At 38.7% G+C, this 14,658-nt stretch overlaps 1 protein-coding gene across 1 annotated transcript in view; it reads left to right on the top strand.

Moving 5' to 3' along the window:
• Window positions 1-14,658, top strand: part of DENND5B (DENN/MADD domain containing 5B) — a 203,001-nt gene that overhangs the window by 180,445 nt on the left and 7,898 nt on the right. Inside the window, exons 13-17 of the mRNA XM_012640953.1 lie at window positions 2,702-2,830; window positions 5,089-5,210; window positions 8,398-8,543; window positions 10,478-10,596; window positions 12,372-12,559. Coding sequence (XP_012496407.1) covers window positions 2,702-2,830; window positions 5,089-5,210; window positions 8,398-8,543; window positions 10,478-10,596; window positions 12,372-12,559 — 704 coding nt within the window. The remainder of the gene's footprint in view (window positions 1-2,701; window positions 2,831-5,088; window positions 5,211-8,397; window positions 8,544-10,477; window positions 10,597-12,371; window positions 12,560-14,658) is intronic.

Below are 14,658 nucleotides of genomic sequence, written 5' to 3' on the forward strand. Positions count from 1 at the left end.
AAAAAAAAAAAAAAAGAAAATGATGAAAGTAGTCGGTGGTGCATGCTAAGTAGGAAATTGGATTGTAGAAATTCATAGACTGGAGAAGTCATTGAAGGCTGTCATGGTCAAGGAAAGCTTTCTAGGAGAAGTTAGGAGTTTAAAGATGAGTAGAATCAAATAGGGAAGCTGGAAGAGAGTAAGTGTATCAGGTAATGGAATGCAAAGCCTTATAAAACAGATGTCCTGGAATGGTGTATTTTTTTAATAAGAAGATAATGTTAGAAATATATGTTGAGATCAAGAGAGTAGGACTTGAATGCCAGCCTGAGCAGTTCAGGCCATATTCTTTGAGCTTTTGGAGGTTCTTTAACATTGGGATGTTGTTTAATGAAGTGGTGTCCAAAAAAAAAACACAGAAGTTCTTTAACAAAGAAATTACATTAAGGAGGCAATATTTTAGGCAGATTCATTTCCCTAGTGCCAGTAATTCAGATGGGCTTGAGGGGAAGAGTCCAGCAGTCTCATCTCCCAACTCCCATGTCCCTTCCAAAAAAAAAAAAAACCTAGTAGAAGTACTTTTACTTTTGTGATGGGAATACTGATTACCACTTAAAATAGGTTTTACTTTATATATTTCAATCTTTCCTATTTTCCTTAAACACAGATTGTTTTCAAATTATAGTTATTTTCTACTTTGTCATTCTTCACTTACCATGTCTCCAGATACCTAAGGCCAGATAAAAGTAATTTCACTAGATTTTTTTTTTTTTTTTTGAGACAGAGTCTCACTGTGTTGCCCGAGCTAGAGTGCCGTGGCGTCATCCTCGCTCACAGCAACCTCAAACTCCTGGGCTCAAGCAATCCTTCTGCCTCAGCCTCCCGAATAGCTGGGACTACAGGCATGCGCCACCATGCCCGGCTAATTTTTTCTATATATTTTTAGTTGTCCAATTAATTTCTTTGTATTTTTGGTAGAGACGGGGTCTCACTCTTGCTCAGGCTTGTTTCGAACTCCTGAGCTCAAACAATCCGCCTGCATCGGCCTCCCAGAATGCTAGGATTACAGGCATGAGCCACCGCATAATTTCACTAGATTTTGTTAACACAGAGTAGGAAGAATATTTAGGGAAAGATTACATAACACAAGTACTTATCAAGCCTCATAGATTCATTTTCAGTTAATACACTTTGTTTCAACTTGGTATTCCTGGATCATGTAAGCTCTAACCTGGCACTGCTTTCATGGGGGTACCTTGTAAGTACTGTTGAACTTTAAGTGGTAAATGCTGAGTACTCGCCCTTGTTACTTTCAGTCAGCTGTGTCATCATTTGAGTAATATCTGTAGGGCTGAGGAAGAGACAGTGCTGTTTAAGAGGCTAATACTGGAAGTGCCAGCTTGGGAGGCCAAATGCCCCACCACTGCCACCACCACCAGTAACAACCAGGGTCCAAGAGGAGTCCTACTTGATACCAGCTTTCTTCATTTTGTGACCACATGTGATGATATTATCCCTTGAAATAATGAGTCTGTCATGAGTTCTGAGGAAAATTCCTAGAGGTGAAGTGAGGTTGTCTAAGCCCCACAAAAATGGCAACAGAATTTTCTTTTATCTCCTCATTCTGACTTGTTTTTAAGCCAGTTTTTTAGTGTCTCTATGTGATGTGATACGCTTTTGTATCTTATTTATTATGCTTGTTTGATCATATATCAGCACTGAGTGTTGAAGACCTACTTCTTTAGATTCAGGGATCAAGAGAGAGGAAAAAAGAAAGAATATGTGTGTGTGCTGCAGTGAGGATATTTCTTATTCTGAATGTTTAGACTCAGCAGAGAAAAGGGTTTGTTGCAATTATTTATTACAGCTAGGGCGCATCATTCTGTACATAAAAAAAAAAATCAAAGGAAGGAATGTTGGTTCACAGCAACAAAGACTTCAGTGACTCACTGTAGTGGTTTTGTAATTTACCCTGTCCCTTAGGTTTGCCCTCCCTGCCTGATCATCCTTTCCCCCCGAGAAAGGGAATCATTTAGGACGGTAGATTCTGTCCCTTCTGGGCATTGTATTGACTTTTACACAAAATACTAATTTATACATAAATGTAGCACTCAATCAAAGTTTGGCCACAGAATTTTTTTTTTGTACAACCACACGATTTTTCAAGTCTTTCAAATTTTGAGGATTATTTTTTTTTTGAGGATTATTAATGTAGTATGGCTTGTCTTCTTTAATGCCAAAGAAAGTAAGATTTCGTATTTTCTATATGTTGTCTAGTGCAACTTGAAAAATAATTCAGTAGATTAAGGTTGTGGCACATATTTAAACTGTAAAACAATTATTTTGAATAAAAACTTGAATATTCAGCCTGTTTTATTACTTTTATTTTCTTGAGGGTCAGGAATAAACAAGTGCCTATTAGCAGGTATCTCTGAGTCTGCAACAAGGACATAATAAAGCCTGAACAAGTGAATAAGTATTAAATGCTTTATCTTACGATGTCCGTGTACTTGTGTTGTGATCCTAATTCTGATGTAAGACTAAATTCATGATTCAGATGGAACCTTTGAAGGTTTAATCAGCATAAGTTGTATATTACCCATTGTTTCCTCTAAGTATAAAAGAACTCTATTCTGTGCCCACTACTGTTAACTCTTTAGTTCTTTTCTAGTTCTGGGTTATCCATAGGATCTGCATCTTTGCTGTTGCCACTGTTTTTTAGGCATATTCAAAACATGAGTGAGATCAAGACTGATGTTGGAAGAGCTCGGGCATGGATAAGATTGTCTCTAGAAAAGAAGCTCTTGTCCCAGCATCTCAAACAGTTGCTCTCTAACCAACCACTCACCAAGTAAGATATTGCTTTTTGATATGTTTCTGTCTCTATGACCTATGTGCTTGCAAAACCAAATTGCAGAAGCTGACAAACTGGCTTCTTCACCACAAAGTGCTGACTCCTGTGCACATGCATTGTTTTCTAACAGGCATGTGCTTCAGAAACTCTGTCTTGACATAATGCGTGCTCATTTTCTGGGAGGGCACACCAAATTTCACAGCCAAAGGCCAGATTGCTCTGCTATACTCAGAAAAAAAAAAAAAAATAGTCCACACAAGCTGACAGTAACATCCAAAAGATAAGTTGAACTTACATAAACCTTATCTCATATTGTAAAAATCACAACAAAACCTAGAGTAGTGTAGGAAAAAAGAGGTGGGATGGGAGTGTCCACAGTAAAGTGCTGCTTCTGAGAGGCTTGCGAATATTTGCATCCACTAGTTTAGAGCCAGGAAACCAATCAAGTGCGTGTCAGTTAATTGTTAACTTTTTCGGTAGTTTCCCATTACTCTATCAAGAAATCCTTTTGGATGAAATACGTTGCCCTTGTATGTACATTAATGCTAATTTGAAGGCTAAGGACTTTGAGTTCTCAGGAGCAAAGGTATGCAGAGAATTCAACAAAGACCTCAAGCATGACAGTTTATTAGAATCCCCTCATGGTAACTCATTGCTTCTTGTAGTTTTTCATTTGTACATAATCACCTTTAGATTATTTAACCCTCGAGCATTTCAGGATGTGTCTTACTGTCCAAAGAGTAGGTTTGATAAGGAATGCAGTATGAAAAATAGCCTGTGAACCTGACTTCGTTCTCTTAAAACTGACTTTTTTCACCCCAATTATAAAAGTCACTCACACCCGTTGTGACCGAAGTACAAAGAAGAAAATGATAATCATTTATAATCCTCTCTAAAGAAGAATACTAAGTATTTCGTGTTTTCTTCTATACTTTCTTCTATGCATGTTCTCTTAGTTAAGATTATATTTGTAATTCAGTACCCTTTTTTATAGCTGAACAGTGTATCAAACATTTCACTATATTGTAAGAGTTTAAACTCTGAAGTCTCAAGGCCTGTCTTCAGATATTGCCTCTACTATTAATATTTACCATTTGGACAAGGTAATTCTCTATATTTCTATTTTCCCCATCTATAAAATGATGATGTTAATAGACTTACCTCATAGAGTGGACATGAGAATTAAATATATTAATACCTACAAAACACTTGGAAAAGTGCTTAAATGTAAGTGCTTAATAAAATCTTTGCTCCCATTTCATATTGCATCTTTAGAACCGAGTCCTGAAAGTTAAACTAATGAGTCAAGGGATATGACTGGTTTAAAATTGGTACCCAGGCTGGGTGCTAGCCTATAATCACAGCGCTTTGGGAGGCGAGACAGGAGGATCACTTGAGGCCAGGAGTTTGAGACCAGCCTAAGCAACACAGTAAGACCCTGTCTCTACAAAAAAATAAAAATAAATTATCTGGGCATGGTGGTGCACACCTGTAGTCCCAGCTACTTGAGAGGCTGAGGCAGGAGGATCGCTTGAGCCCAGGGAGCTATAAATTATTCCACTGCACTGCAACCTGGGCAACATGAGTGAGACCCTCTCTCTTAAAAAAAAAAAAAAAAATTGTTACCAATAATGTTTTCCTGAACTTTTCAGTCTCATCGGTTGTGAGAATGGCTATTCATTGCCTCCTTGTCAACATTGGTTATCACTTTAGTTTGATAGATAAAATGGATTCATAGGGACAGAGTTTCTCTAACTACTATAATAGTTAGGTTAAAAATGTTTTTGAAGCCGGGCAAGGTGACTCACACCTGTAATCCTAGCACTCTGGGAAGCCGAGGCAGGAGGATCACTTGAGCTCAGGAATTTGAGACCGGCCTGAGCAAGAGTGAGACCCCATCTCTACAAAAAATAAAAAAATTAGCTGGGCATGGTGGCATGTGGATGTAATCCTAGTCCCACCTACTTTGGAGGCTGAGGCAGGAGGATCACTTGAGCCCAGGAGTTTGAGGTTTCAGTGAGCTATAATGACGCTACTGCACTCTAGCTGGGGTGACAGAGTGAGACTCTGTCTGGGAAAAAAAAAAAGTTTTTGAATTGTCTGTGTTTTCAAGATTAAATTTTCTAATCATTGTTTCTCTAAAAGAAAGTGTTTATTTTTAAACAAGACATGATGAAAAAAAATTTTAAATACAAAAAAAAATAAGACGTAACGAAAAATATACTACTGTCTTGTGTTTGTTTTTCCCTTGCTAGGAAGCTTTATAAGCGTTATGCTTTTCTACGTTGTGAAGAAGAAAGAGAGCAATTTCTTTACCATCTTCTTTCCCTCAATGCTGTGGACTATTTCTGCTTTACCAGTGTGTTCACCACTATCAGTAAGTCTGGAGAATTGACTATTAAGTGAAGAGTCACTGAGGTGACTAATAGAATAAAAGCATTTGTATTTTTAAAAGTGAGATATACCATAGTACAGGTAGACACTGTGAGGCACCCCCAGATCTCCATTTAGGAATGAAGGATATTCCCCAGCTGCTGGGAGTGCTGCCAGAAGCCCTCGATTGTCAGTCTGTGGGGAGAACCTGACTAAAGAAAACTACCTTACCGGAGGTGATCCCGTGTGCCAGGGCCAGCCAGCATCCCGTGACTGAACAAAGGGCTGTTCCAGGGCTCCCCAGAGGGTCAGCTGAGGACTTCATTGAGACTGCATCGCAGCTCAACATTTCCCCCAACCAATCCTGCTTTCATTCTCACATGTTGATCCTAGGAGCAGTATTGTGCATGCTGATTTCTGACTCAGAGTCTGTTTGCCAAGAAACCCAGTCTGTAATAGAAAATGTTACCTATCATACATGTTAAAAGGAATATTTTATTAAATAAATGTTCTAATATCTTAACTGAAAGACATAAATTCAAAGAATCAGTGCATGATAATAATGAACTTACATAAGTGGACATGATTGAACTTTGGGAAGAAATGCTGATTGGAGAAGTATTTTTGATAGAAAGCTGAATTATAGCATTTATTTTATCTACCATTACTAATTCTTATTTGTAGTGGGTCCCCTTCCCTACTGTGGAGAATTTTACTTACATCAGTTAGGAATTGTGTTCAGCTACAAGTATCAGAAACTTGAAAACCAGTAGTTTAAACAGCTTAGTAATTTCATTTTTCTTACAGAGTAAGAAGTCTCAAGGTCGGCAGTCTGCAGTGCTGTCACAGACCCAGGCTCGTCCCTTTCCTCCTGGGCATCCTTGTGTGTGCCGATCACCTCATGGTCTCAAGGTGGCTGTTCTCAAGCCATCTTCCAGCAGGAAGGAGGAAGGAATGCCAAGGAGGAAGGGGCAAAATCTGTGCTAGAAAAACATAATTTTTCAAAATATCCCAATAAACATCATTAACATTTCACTGGCCAGGATTGTGTAGGTTTTGGCTTTCCAGTCTCTGGTAGAAGTAGACAAAGAAAAAGGGAGTTGGAATGGGTATTGGGCCAACTTCCAGTATCTGTCAAGCTACTAATAATTTATTAGGTTACTGCAGGCATAAAAATCTAAGATGTTATATATAGTTTTAAGAGAGAAGAAATAACAGCAGAGGTTGCTAGGATTCCTAAGACCCTCCTTATATTTGTAGATTTCTCATCATCTGAGTAACTGTTTCAATTTGAGGAATTCTTCATGAAAAGTTTTTTTGAATTTAATAATATTGCTTTTTTTATGCTCAAACTATGAAATCACTGTTGTGCATCTGTGGGCCCTTTGCAGCCACAGAACTGCTAACCCTAAACAGGCCCTTTTCTGCAGCTCTTCTAATCTTATCAATGCAAGAAATGAGAGAAGTCTCTGGCACCTAAAATAAAGTCTTAATGCTAACCTCTTCTGCTTTTAGTTTCAAAAACCATTTGATTCTGATGATTACTAAACCATGAAAGTATGGCCTTTCCTCTAACATTTTCCTTTCCTTCAGCCAAAATAAAAGGATAGAAAGGGAGGTTATTCACCTAACATAAAGAAAGTCATTTATGCAAAATTAGAGAAACCATTTATCCCATTCGTTTTTCTCCTCGAAGGGCACACTGAACCATGAGCTCATATGGCGAGGCTCTATCTGGGCACCTTGTCCAGTAAATGTTTTTCATCTTATGTGTAGATCTTTCAAGGAGGGCTTCTGACACCCCCTCTTGTGACTGAATGAGCAGAAATCCCAAGGATACCAACAAAAAATATTGATTCTACTCTACTGAAAAAAAAAGTATTGATTCTACCCTACTGTACCTTGTCCAGTAGGATTTCTTATTATATAAGAAAAATGGAAATTACTAAGCTGTTTAAACTACTGGTTTTCAAGTTTCTGATACTTGCAGCTGAACACAGGTCCTAACTGATATAAGTGAATGTTTTTCATCTTACATGTAAATCTTTCAAGGAGGGCTGCTAACATTCCCTCTTGTGACCAGATGAGCAGAAATCCCGTGGATACCAACAAAAAATATTGATTTCTACTCTATTTTTTTAAAAAAATAAAGTATAGCTCTGATGGACACAATGTACTAATGTATTTAAACTAGCTGCATTTTTTAAAAGAGAAGGGAGAACATAATGTATTATAACTTTCTTGCGCAAAGGACAGTGATAGGACAGTGACACCTAGTGGTTTGCCTTTGGAAAGGCCTCAAGAAGGAAAAGGTTTCACACAGATCTCTGCACATCTTGACTCTTTCCCTGGGGCCCTCTTAATAGCTTTCCAAGTTGTGGTTTGTAGACTTGATGGTATGTCCAGAAATTGTTTGTTATTCTTGGCATTGCATACTGTGCTGTAAACCTGAGATGGGAAAGCTGGGAAGTGCAGCACGTTAAAGCAATGGCCCCAACCTTTTTAGCACTGGGGACCGGTTTCATGGAAGACAGTTTTTCCACCATGAGGGAGGTGAGGAGGTGGAGTTCAGGCGGTGATGCAAGCGATGGGGTGGCTGTAAATACAGATGGAGTTTCCTAAGTTTCATGGAAGACAGCTTTTCTACAGGTGGGGTAAGGGAGCTCTGCAGCCTGGTCCCTGGGGCTCAGGGACTGCAGCTTTAAAGCATTGCCCAAGAAAATCAGCAACGACAGGATACTGTCCAAGAAGTCATCCTCCCCTCTTTTCATATGAAACCACATCAGTATCGGTAACCATGTTCATTTGTACTTGATGTTGGTACAAAATTAAATTTTTAAAAAATTAAGAAGTGAAAACACTGTATAGTATAGTCTATGTTCATCTCCTCAGGTATTCTGGTGCTAATGCTTGAGATTGTTTATAAATTTAATGGTGATATGTATGTCCTATGTACAGGATGATATATATACTATGGAAACTACCACCACACATATTAGGACTTGTGGTTTATGAACCAGACCTATCTTTCTAGACAGGAAGAGGTTATAATCTTATCTTCTGTGTTAGTACATCTTAATAGATCATAAAAAGTAAATTATCAGTGACAACCAACAGTGTTCTTAATATATGTATTGTTATCAAGAGAATTTTATTGTAATTTTTCACTAATTTCTGTATTTTTCTTTTAGTGATTCCATATAGATCAGTGATTATCCCAATCAAAAAACTGAGCAATGCAATCATCACATCAAACCCTTGGATCTGTGTATCAGGAGAGCTAGGAGACACGGGAGTAATGCAGATTCCCAAAAACCTTCTCGAAATGACTTTTGAGGTAGGCTCAGCTAATACTTTCCTCACCAGAAAGTGTCATATGTAGTTTTACAGAAGGATTCCAGTTTTTATTTTTCATTTTTCCTTGAATCAAATAAAATAACACTCAAGCATACAGGATCATTTTTGTGATTATATGCCTGAAGTTGTCTTAAGCAGCGTATACTAATTTGTTTTGTATTTTCAGTATTGCTGTTTTCATTGTTAAGCTCTATTTTTCACTTGTAATGGTGTGCTTTGAGGCTTTACCCAATCCTATCCCATGATTCCCAGAACCTAGCATAGAGCCTGCTAAGCAGAGAACGTTGAAATAAATGTTTTCCCCACTGTGGTTCTCCTCCCTACTATAAAATGTTCCCTGCCAGAACCTGGCCATCCTTTGGCAAAAGTAAAAGAGAGCTGATATCCATGCTTATGGATTTTAGACCACATGGTGACATTTATAGGGTGATTCTATAAAAATGCCTCTCAATATTATAGTCAGTTTTCAGGTCTTACCTGGAGAAGTAGTTCCATGTGTTTGAACTCACATGCAGGTCGATCCTCGCATGCAGGAGGAAGAAGACAATACCTCCTCGTGTTTCAGGAGGGAAGTAGTACTAACTGAATGTTCCATTCTCATATTCCTTGGATCTAGGAATAGCAGTTTCTGCTTAGAGTCATAATGCCCCCCAAGAGCCCGTTTTGACTTTATCCATGCAGTGGACTCACAGCCTTCTGTATATAAAAGATTAAAACCCTTGGCTTTTCTTCCCCTGTGAATTATGGAACGTAAACTACATTATACTGGCCAGATATGGTGGCTCATGCTTGTAATCCTAGCACTCTGGGAGGCCGAGGGTTGAGCTCAGGAGTTCAAGACCAACCTGAGCAAGAGCGAGACCCTGTCTCTACTAAAAATAGAAAAAATTAGCTGGGCATGGTGGTATGTGCCTGTAGTCCCTGCTACTCGGGAGGCTGAGGCAGGAGGATCGCTTGAGCCCAGGAGTTTGAGGTTGCAGTGAAGCTAGGCTGATGCCACGGCACTTTGGCCCGGGCAATAGAGTGAGACTCTGTCTCAGAAGAAAACAAAACAAAACTATAAGTCCCATCACTGCTTTTTCCAAGCTTTTTCTCTCACATTTGCCTACTTCTTTCCATTTCTGCTGCACAACTAATTCAAGACTCCATCCCTCAGCTGGATCACTGTGATGCTTTCTCACTGAGATACAAAGAAGTAAAGTACTTTAAGAACTCACAGCTCTGATGTTCCCATCTGGCACATAGTTAGTTGGGGTCTGTGATCTTTTCATTATCAGATTTTAAAAGCCAGAATTTAATTAACATTCATTTTTACTATTCTTATTATCATTGCTTTATTTTGTACTTGTCCACAAAGGGCCAGTTAAGGACGTTGATAGCTATGCCTTTATTACAATAGTTTCAAAAACTACTAGTAGATAAGGTTTAAAGTCAGTTCTGCCTTAATATTTTATTAGAAATGGAAAAATATCAGTGTGTGATTTTTTAAATTGATAGTTATTTTCCTGACCTCTCTGTATCTGAATCTAAATAGCATCCTTTTCCCACTTCTTGAAATTCTTCTCATCCTTCAAGGCACAAATCACAGTTTCACTGATGTTTCTGGGTTTCCCAAGTAGAAGTAACTGTTCCTTCACCAGCATTCTTCTAGTACTTACTTACATTTCCAGTCTAGCACCTGTGCAGTCCACCTCATTGGTACTTAATGTCCATATGTCTCCTGTCTCATTATTTGGGATCCCCCTGAGAGCAAGCAATACATGTAAATATGTTTTTCTAGTACATAGCTGAGTACATTTTGCAGGGTGGGTCTCTGCAATTGTTAAATGAGATGGAACCAAAGTGCCCCTACTAAAGCTGAGAGGTAGCAGGATGGGATCGGTTACTGAATAACCTAAGGTCCTGTCCCTACAGTGCCAGAACTTGGGAAAGCTGACCACTGTTCAGATTGGTCACGATAACTCAGGACTGTTAGCCAAATGGCTAGTGGATTGTGTCATGGTCAGAAATGAAATCACAGGACATACATACAGGTAAGTAAATGGCCTTGGGAGCTCAGAATTCTTTGCTTTGAGACTTTTTGGATAAGAAAAGGTTTAAGAGTCCGGGCACAGTGGCTCACACCTATAATCCCAGCACTTTGGGAAGCTGAGGTAGGATGATCACTTCAGGCCAGGAGTTCAAGACCAGCCTGGCAGTGTAGTGAGACCTCGTCTCTCCAAAAAAAGAAAATAAGAAAAATTATCAAGGCTGAGGATCCCTTGAGCTAAGGAGTCCAAGGATGCAGTGAGCTCTGATCACACCAACTTAGGTGACAGAGCAAGACCCTGTCTCTTTAAAAAAAAAAATTAAAAAAAAAGATTTAAGAAGTTATTTTCTTTCTAAAGCTCTTCTACTGCCTTCTGAATTTTAGTTTGGTTTTTTGGGTTTATTTTGTTTTGTTTTTGTTTAAATAATACAAAATTGTCCCAAAAAATACTTTTTAAAAAAAACAGATGGCATTTGCTGCTAATGCTTAGTTGGTAAGTGTTGAAAAGATTGGTATAACTCTCAGAAGAAAAGAGAAAGGAAGCCTAAAATAATTTCAGTAAGATGGAAAGATCTCTTAGACTCTACTAGTTACAGCCAGCACTACTCTATGGGAACATTCTCCTCTTTTCTTCTGTGGTTTAACTCCTACATTAACATCTAGTTTGAAAATATTCTTTCTAAACTAACCATAATTTTAATACAGATTAGGTATAAGAAAATATTAAAGGCTGGGCGCGGTGGCTCACGCCTGTAATCCTAGCCCTCAGGGAGGCCGAGGCAGGTGGATCGTTTGAGCTCAGGAGTTCGAGACCAGCCTGAGCAAGAGCGAGACCCCGTCTCTACCAAAAAAAAAAAAAAAAAATAGAAAGAAATTAATTGGACAGCTAAAAATATATGGAAAAAAAATGGTGGCGCATGGTGGTGATGGTGGCGCATGCCTGTAGTCCCAGCTCCTCGGGAGGCTGAGGCAGGAGGATCGCTTGAGCTCAGGAGTTTGAGGTTGCTGTTAGCTAGGCTGACACCACGGCACTCTAGCCCGGGCAACGGAGCGAGACACTGTCTCAAAAAAAAAAAAAGAAAGAAAATCTTAAAGAATTATGAAGGGAGTAATAACGATTTGTGGCTATGTAGGAGAATGTCCTTGTATTTTAGAGATTCGTAATGAAGTGTTTTTAGAGATGAAGTATCCTAATGTCATAATTTAAAATACTTCAACAAAAAATAAAAATGAAGCACATGACAAAATGTTGAGTGTCTAGGTGATAAGAAAGAATATAGGGGCCGGGCGTGGTCGCTCACGCCTGTAATCCTAGCACTCTGGGAGGCTGAGGCGGGCAGATTGTTTGAGCTCAGGAGTTCGAGACCAGCCTGAGCAAGAGCGAGACTCCGTCTCTACTAAAAATAGAAAGAAATTAATTGGACAACTAAAAATATATAGAAAAAATTAGCCGGGCATGTGGCGCATGCCTGTAGTCCCAGCTACTCGGGAGGCTGAGGCAGGAGGATCGCTTGAGCCCAGGAGTTTGAGGTTGCTGTGAGCTAGGCTGAAGCCACGGCACTCTAGCCTGGGCAAAAGAGTGAGACTCTGTCTCAAAAAAAAAAAAGAAAGAATATAGGCATCTAAATACTGTTCTCTACTTTTCTGTATTTTGAAATTTTTCATAAATAACTCACAGGCATTAAAGTGATGGGCTTCCCCATGGTGCCATCTTTAAAAGTCTGATTTAAACTAGTAAAAACAAATTGGTGATTCAGAAGTTTTTTTCTGTCCTACCAGATTCCCATGTGGGAGATGGCTGGGGAAAGGCATTGATGACGGTAGCCTGGAGAGAATTCTGATTGGAGAACTGATGACGACAGCATCGGATGAGGACCTGGTAAAGCAGTGTAGGACTCCACCGCAGCAGAAATCACCCACTGTGGCCAGGAGATTGAGCATCACATCACTGACAGGAAAAACGACTAGTAAGTAGTTGATTTTTGTATTTTCCAGTGTGCCTGCAGGCTTCATGTGACCATTTCACAGAAAACAGTTGCATTAATGAGTTGTGGTAAGGAGATTTAAAAAAGAAGAAGGTTGAAGAAAATTAATTTGGGAGAATGGACTTTAAAAAGCGGGAGGAAAAAAACAAAAAAGGAAGAGGGAGGGAGTAAAGGGGAAAAAATAAAGGTAAGACATTAACAACCAAAAGCCTAAAGAGTTTAGATGTTAAAATCTAATTTAAAAAAAAATCCTGCATGCTGTTTTAAGTAAGCTGTGGCAGTATGAATAAATATTTTACCTGAAACTGAAAGGAGAAATAAAACAGTTATATATTAGAATACTCCTAGCCAGCTGTATCTGGCTTTCTGGTGCCTCTCATTCTAAGAGATTAAAAATTCCTTCTATCTCTTCCCCTCCAATTTTTTTCCTATAGGAATGATGAAATAAAATACTATAAACGAGTGAGTTTTATGGATAGGATACTATGTTTGCGTGCCATCTTTAGTAGTACAATAAACTTCTAATTTATACTAACATGGACTTTAGTAGACTGAATAATGTCTCCCAAGAATATAAAATCCTAATCCCTAGGATCTGTAAATGTTGCTTTATTTGAAAAAAGGATCTTTGTAGTTATGTTAAGGATCTCCAGATACGGAGAGTATCCTGGATTATCCAGGTGGGCCCTAAGTGCAGTCACATGTATTCTTATAAGAGGGAGGCAGAGGAAAGTTAGACTCATAGACAGAGGTAAAGGCAATGTAAAGACAGAAGCAGAAATTGGAATGATACATCCTCAAACCAAGGAATGCCAGTAGCCACCAGAAGCTGAAAGAGGCAAGGAAGGGGTTCTTCCCTAGAGCCTCCAGGAGTGCAGCGCCGCTGACACCTTGATTTCTGCCCAGTGATATTGAATTCTGGCTTCTGGCCTCCAGAACTGCGGGAGAATAAATTTCATTTGTTTTGGTCGGGTGTGGTGGCTCATGCCTGTAATCCTAGCACCCTGGGATCATGTGCTATAACAAATGGACGTGATGGTATACTAACTACTGGGATGATACAGTCTAAAAAGCTGCCTTATTATTGCTCAAATTATTCCTTTGATTCATAATTCCTTTCTGCATTCAGAAGTAAACTTAACACCACACACCCACTAGAATGTCTAAAATTAAAAAGACTGATAATACCAATTGTTGGTAAGGACGTGGTGCGGTAGAAAGCTCATACATTGCTAGTGGAAATGCAAAATGAAAAACAAGTTTGTCATTTATAAAGATGTATGTATACTTACCATACCGTTGGCCCGACAATCTCACTTTCCTAGATATTTACCCAAGAGAAGTGAATACATATATCTACACAAAGACTCCTACACTAGGTGTTCATAGCAGTTTTATTCATAATAGCCAAAAATGGAAACAACTGCAATATCCATCAACTGGTGACTGGATAAACAGATTGTGGTACATCTTATTCAATGGAATATGATTCAGCAATACATGAAAATGAACTAGTGTTACATCTAACAACATGAATGAATAACAAAAGCATTATGTTAAGTGAAAGAAACCAGAAACAAAAGACTGCATATTATATGATTCTATTTATATTAAATTCTAGAGAAGGCAATATAAAAATAATAGAAGATCAGTGGTTGCCAGGAGATGGGAGCTGGGGAAGGGATTGACTAAAATGGGGCATAGGGGAACTTTGGGGGATGATGGAAATTTTCTGTATCATGATTGTGGTAGTGATTACATGATTATACATTTGTCACAGCTCATCAAATTGCATACTTAAAATTGGTGACTTTTATTATAGGGTGAATTTTAATTCTGATTTAAAATTCAAAAGTAGATTTCAGCTAATTCATCTAAATTATTACAACTGAATCAGTCCAGTTTCATAGGGTATTACTGTTTTGAGAGGCCTTTATAGCCTACATTTTTGGTCATATTTTCTTTTCTCAATGAATAAGCAGAATATTGATTGATTGATTGATTGATTTTTGAGACAGTCTCACCCTGTCACCTGGGCTAGAGTGCCATGGCATCAGCCTAGCTCACAGCAACCTCAAACT

The sequence above is a fragment of the Propithecus coquereli genome, unplaced genomic scaffold (assembly GCF_000956105.1).
Source record: "Propithecus coquereli isolate 6110/MARCELLA unplaced genomic scaffold, Pcoq_1.0 Scaffold16, whole genome shotgun sequence".
In the NCBI taxonomy this organism is placed as follows: Eukaryota; Metazoa; Chordata; class Mammalia; order Primates; family Indriidae; genus Propithecus; species Propithecus coquereli.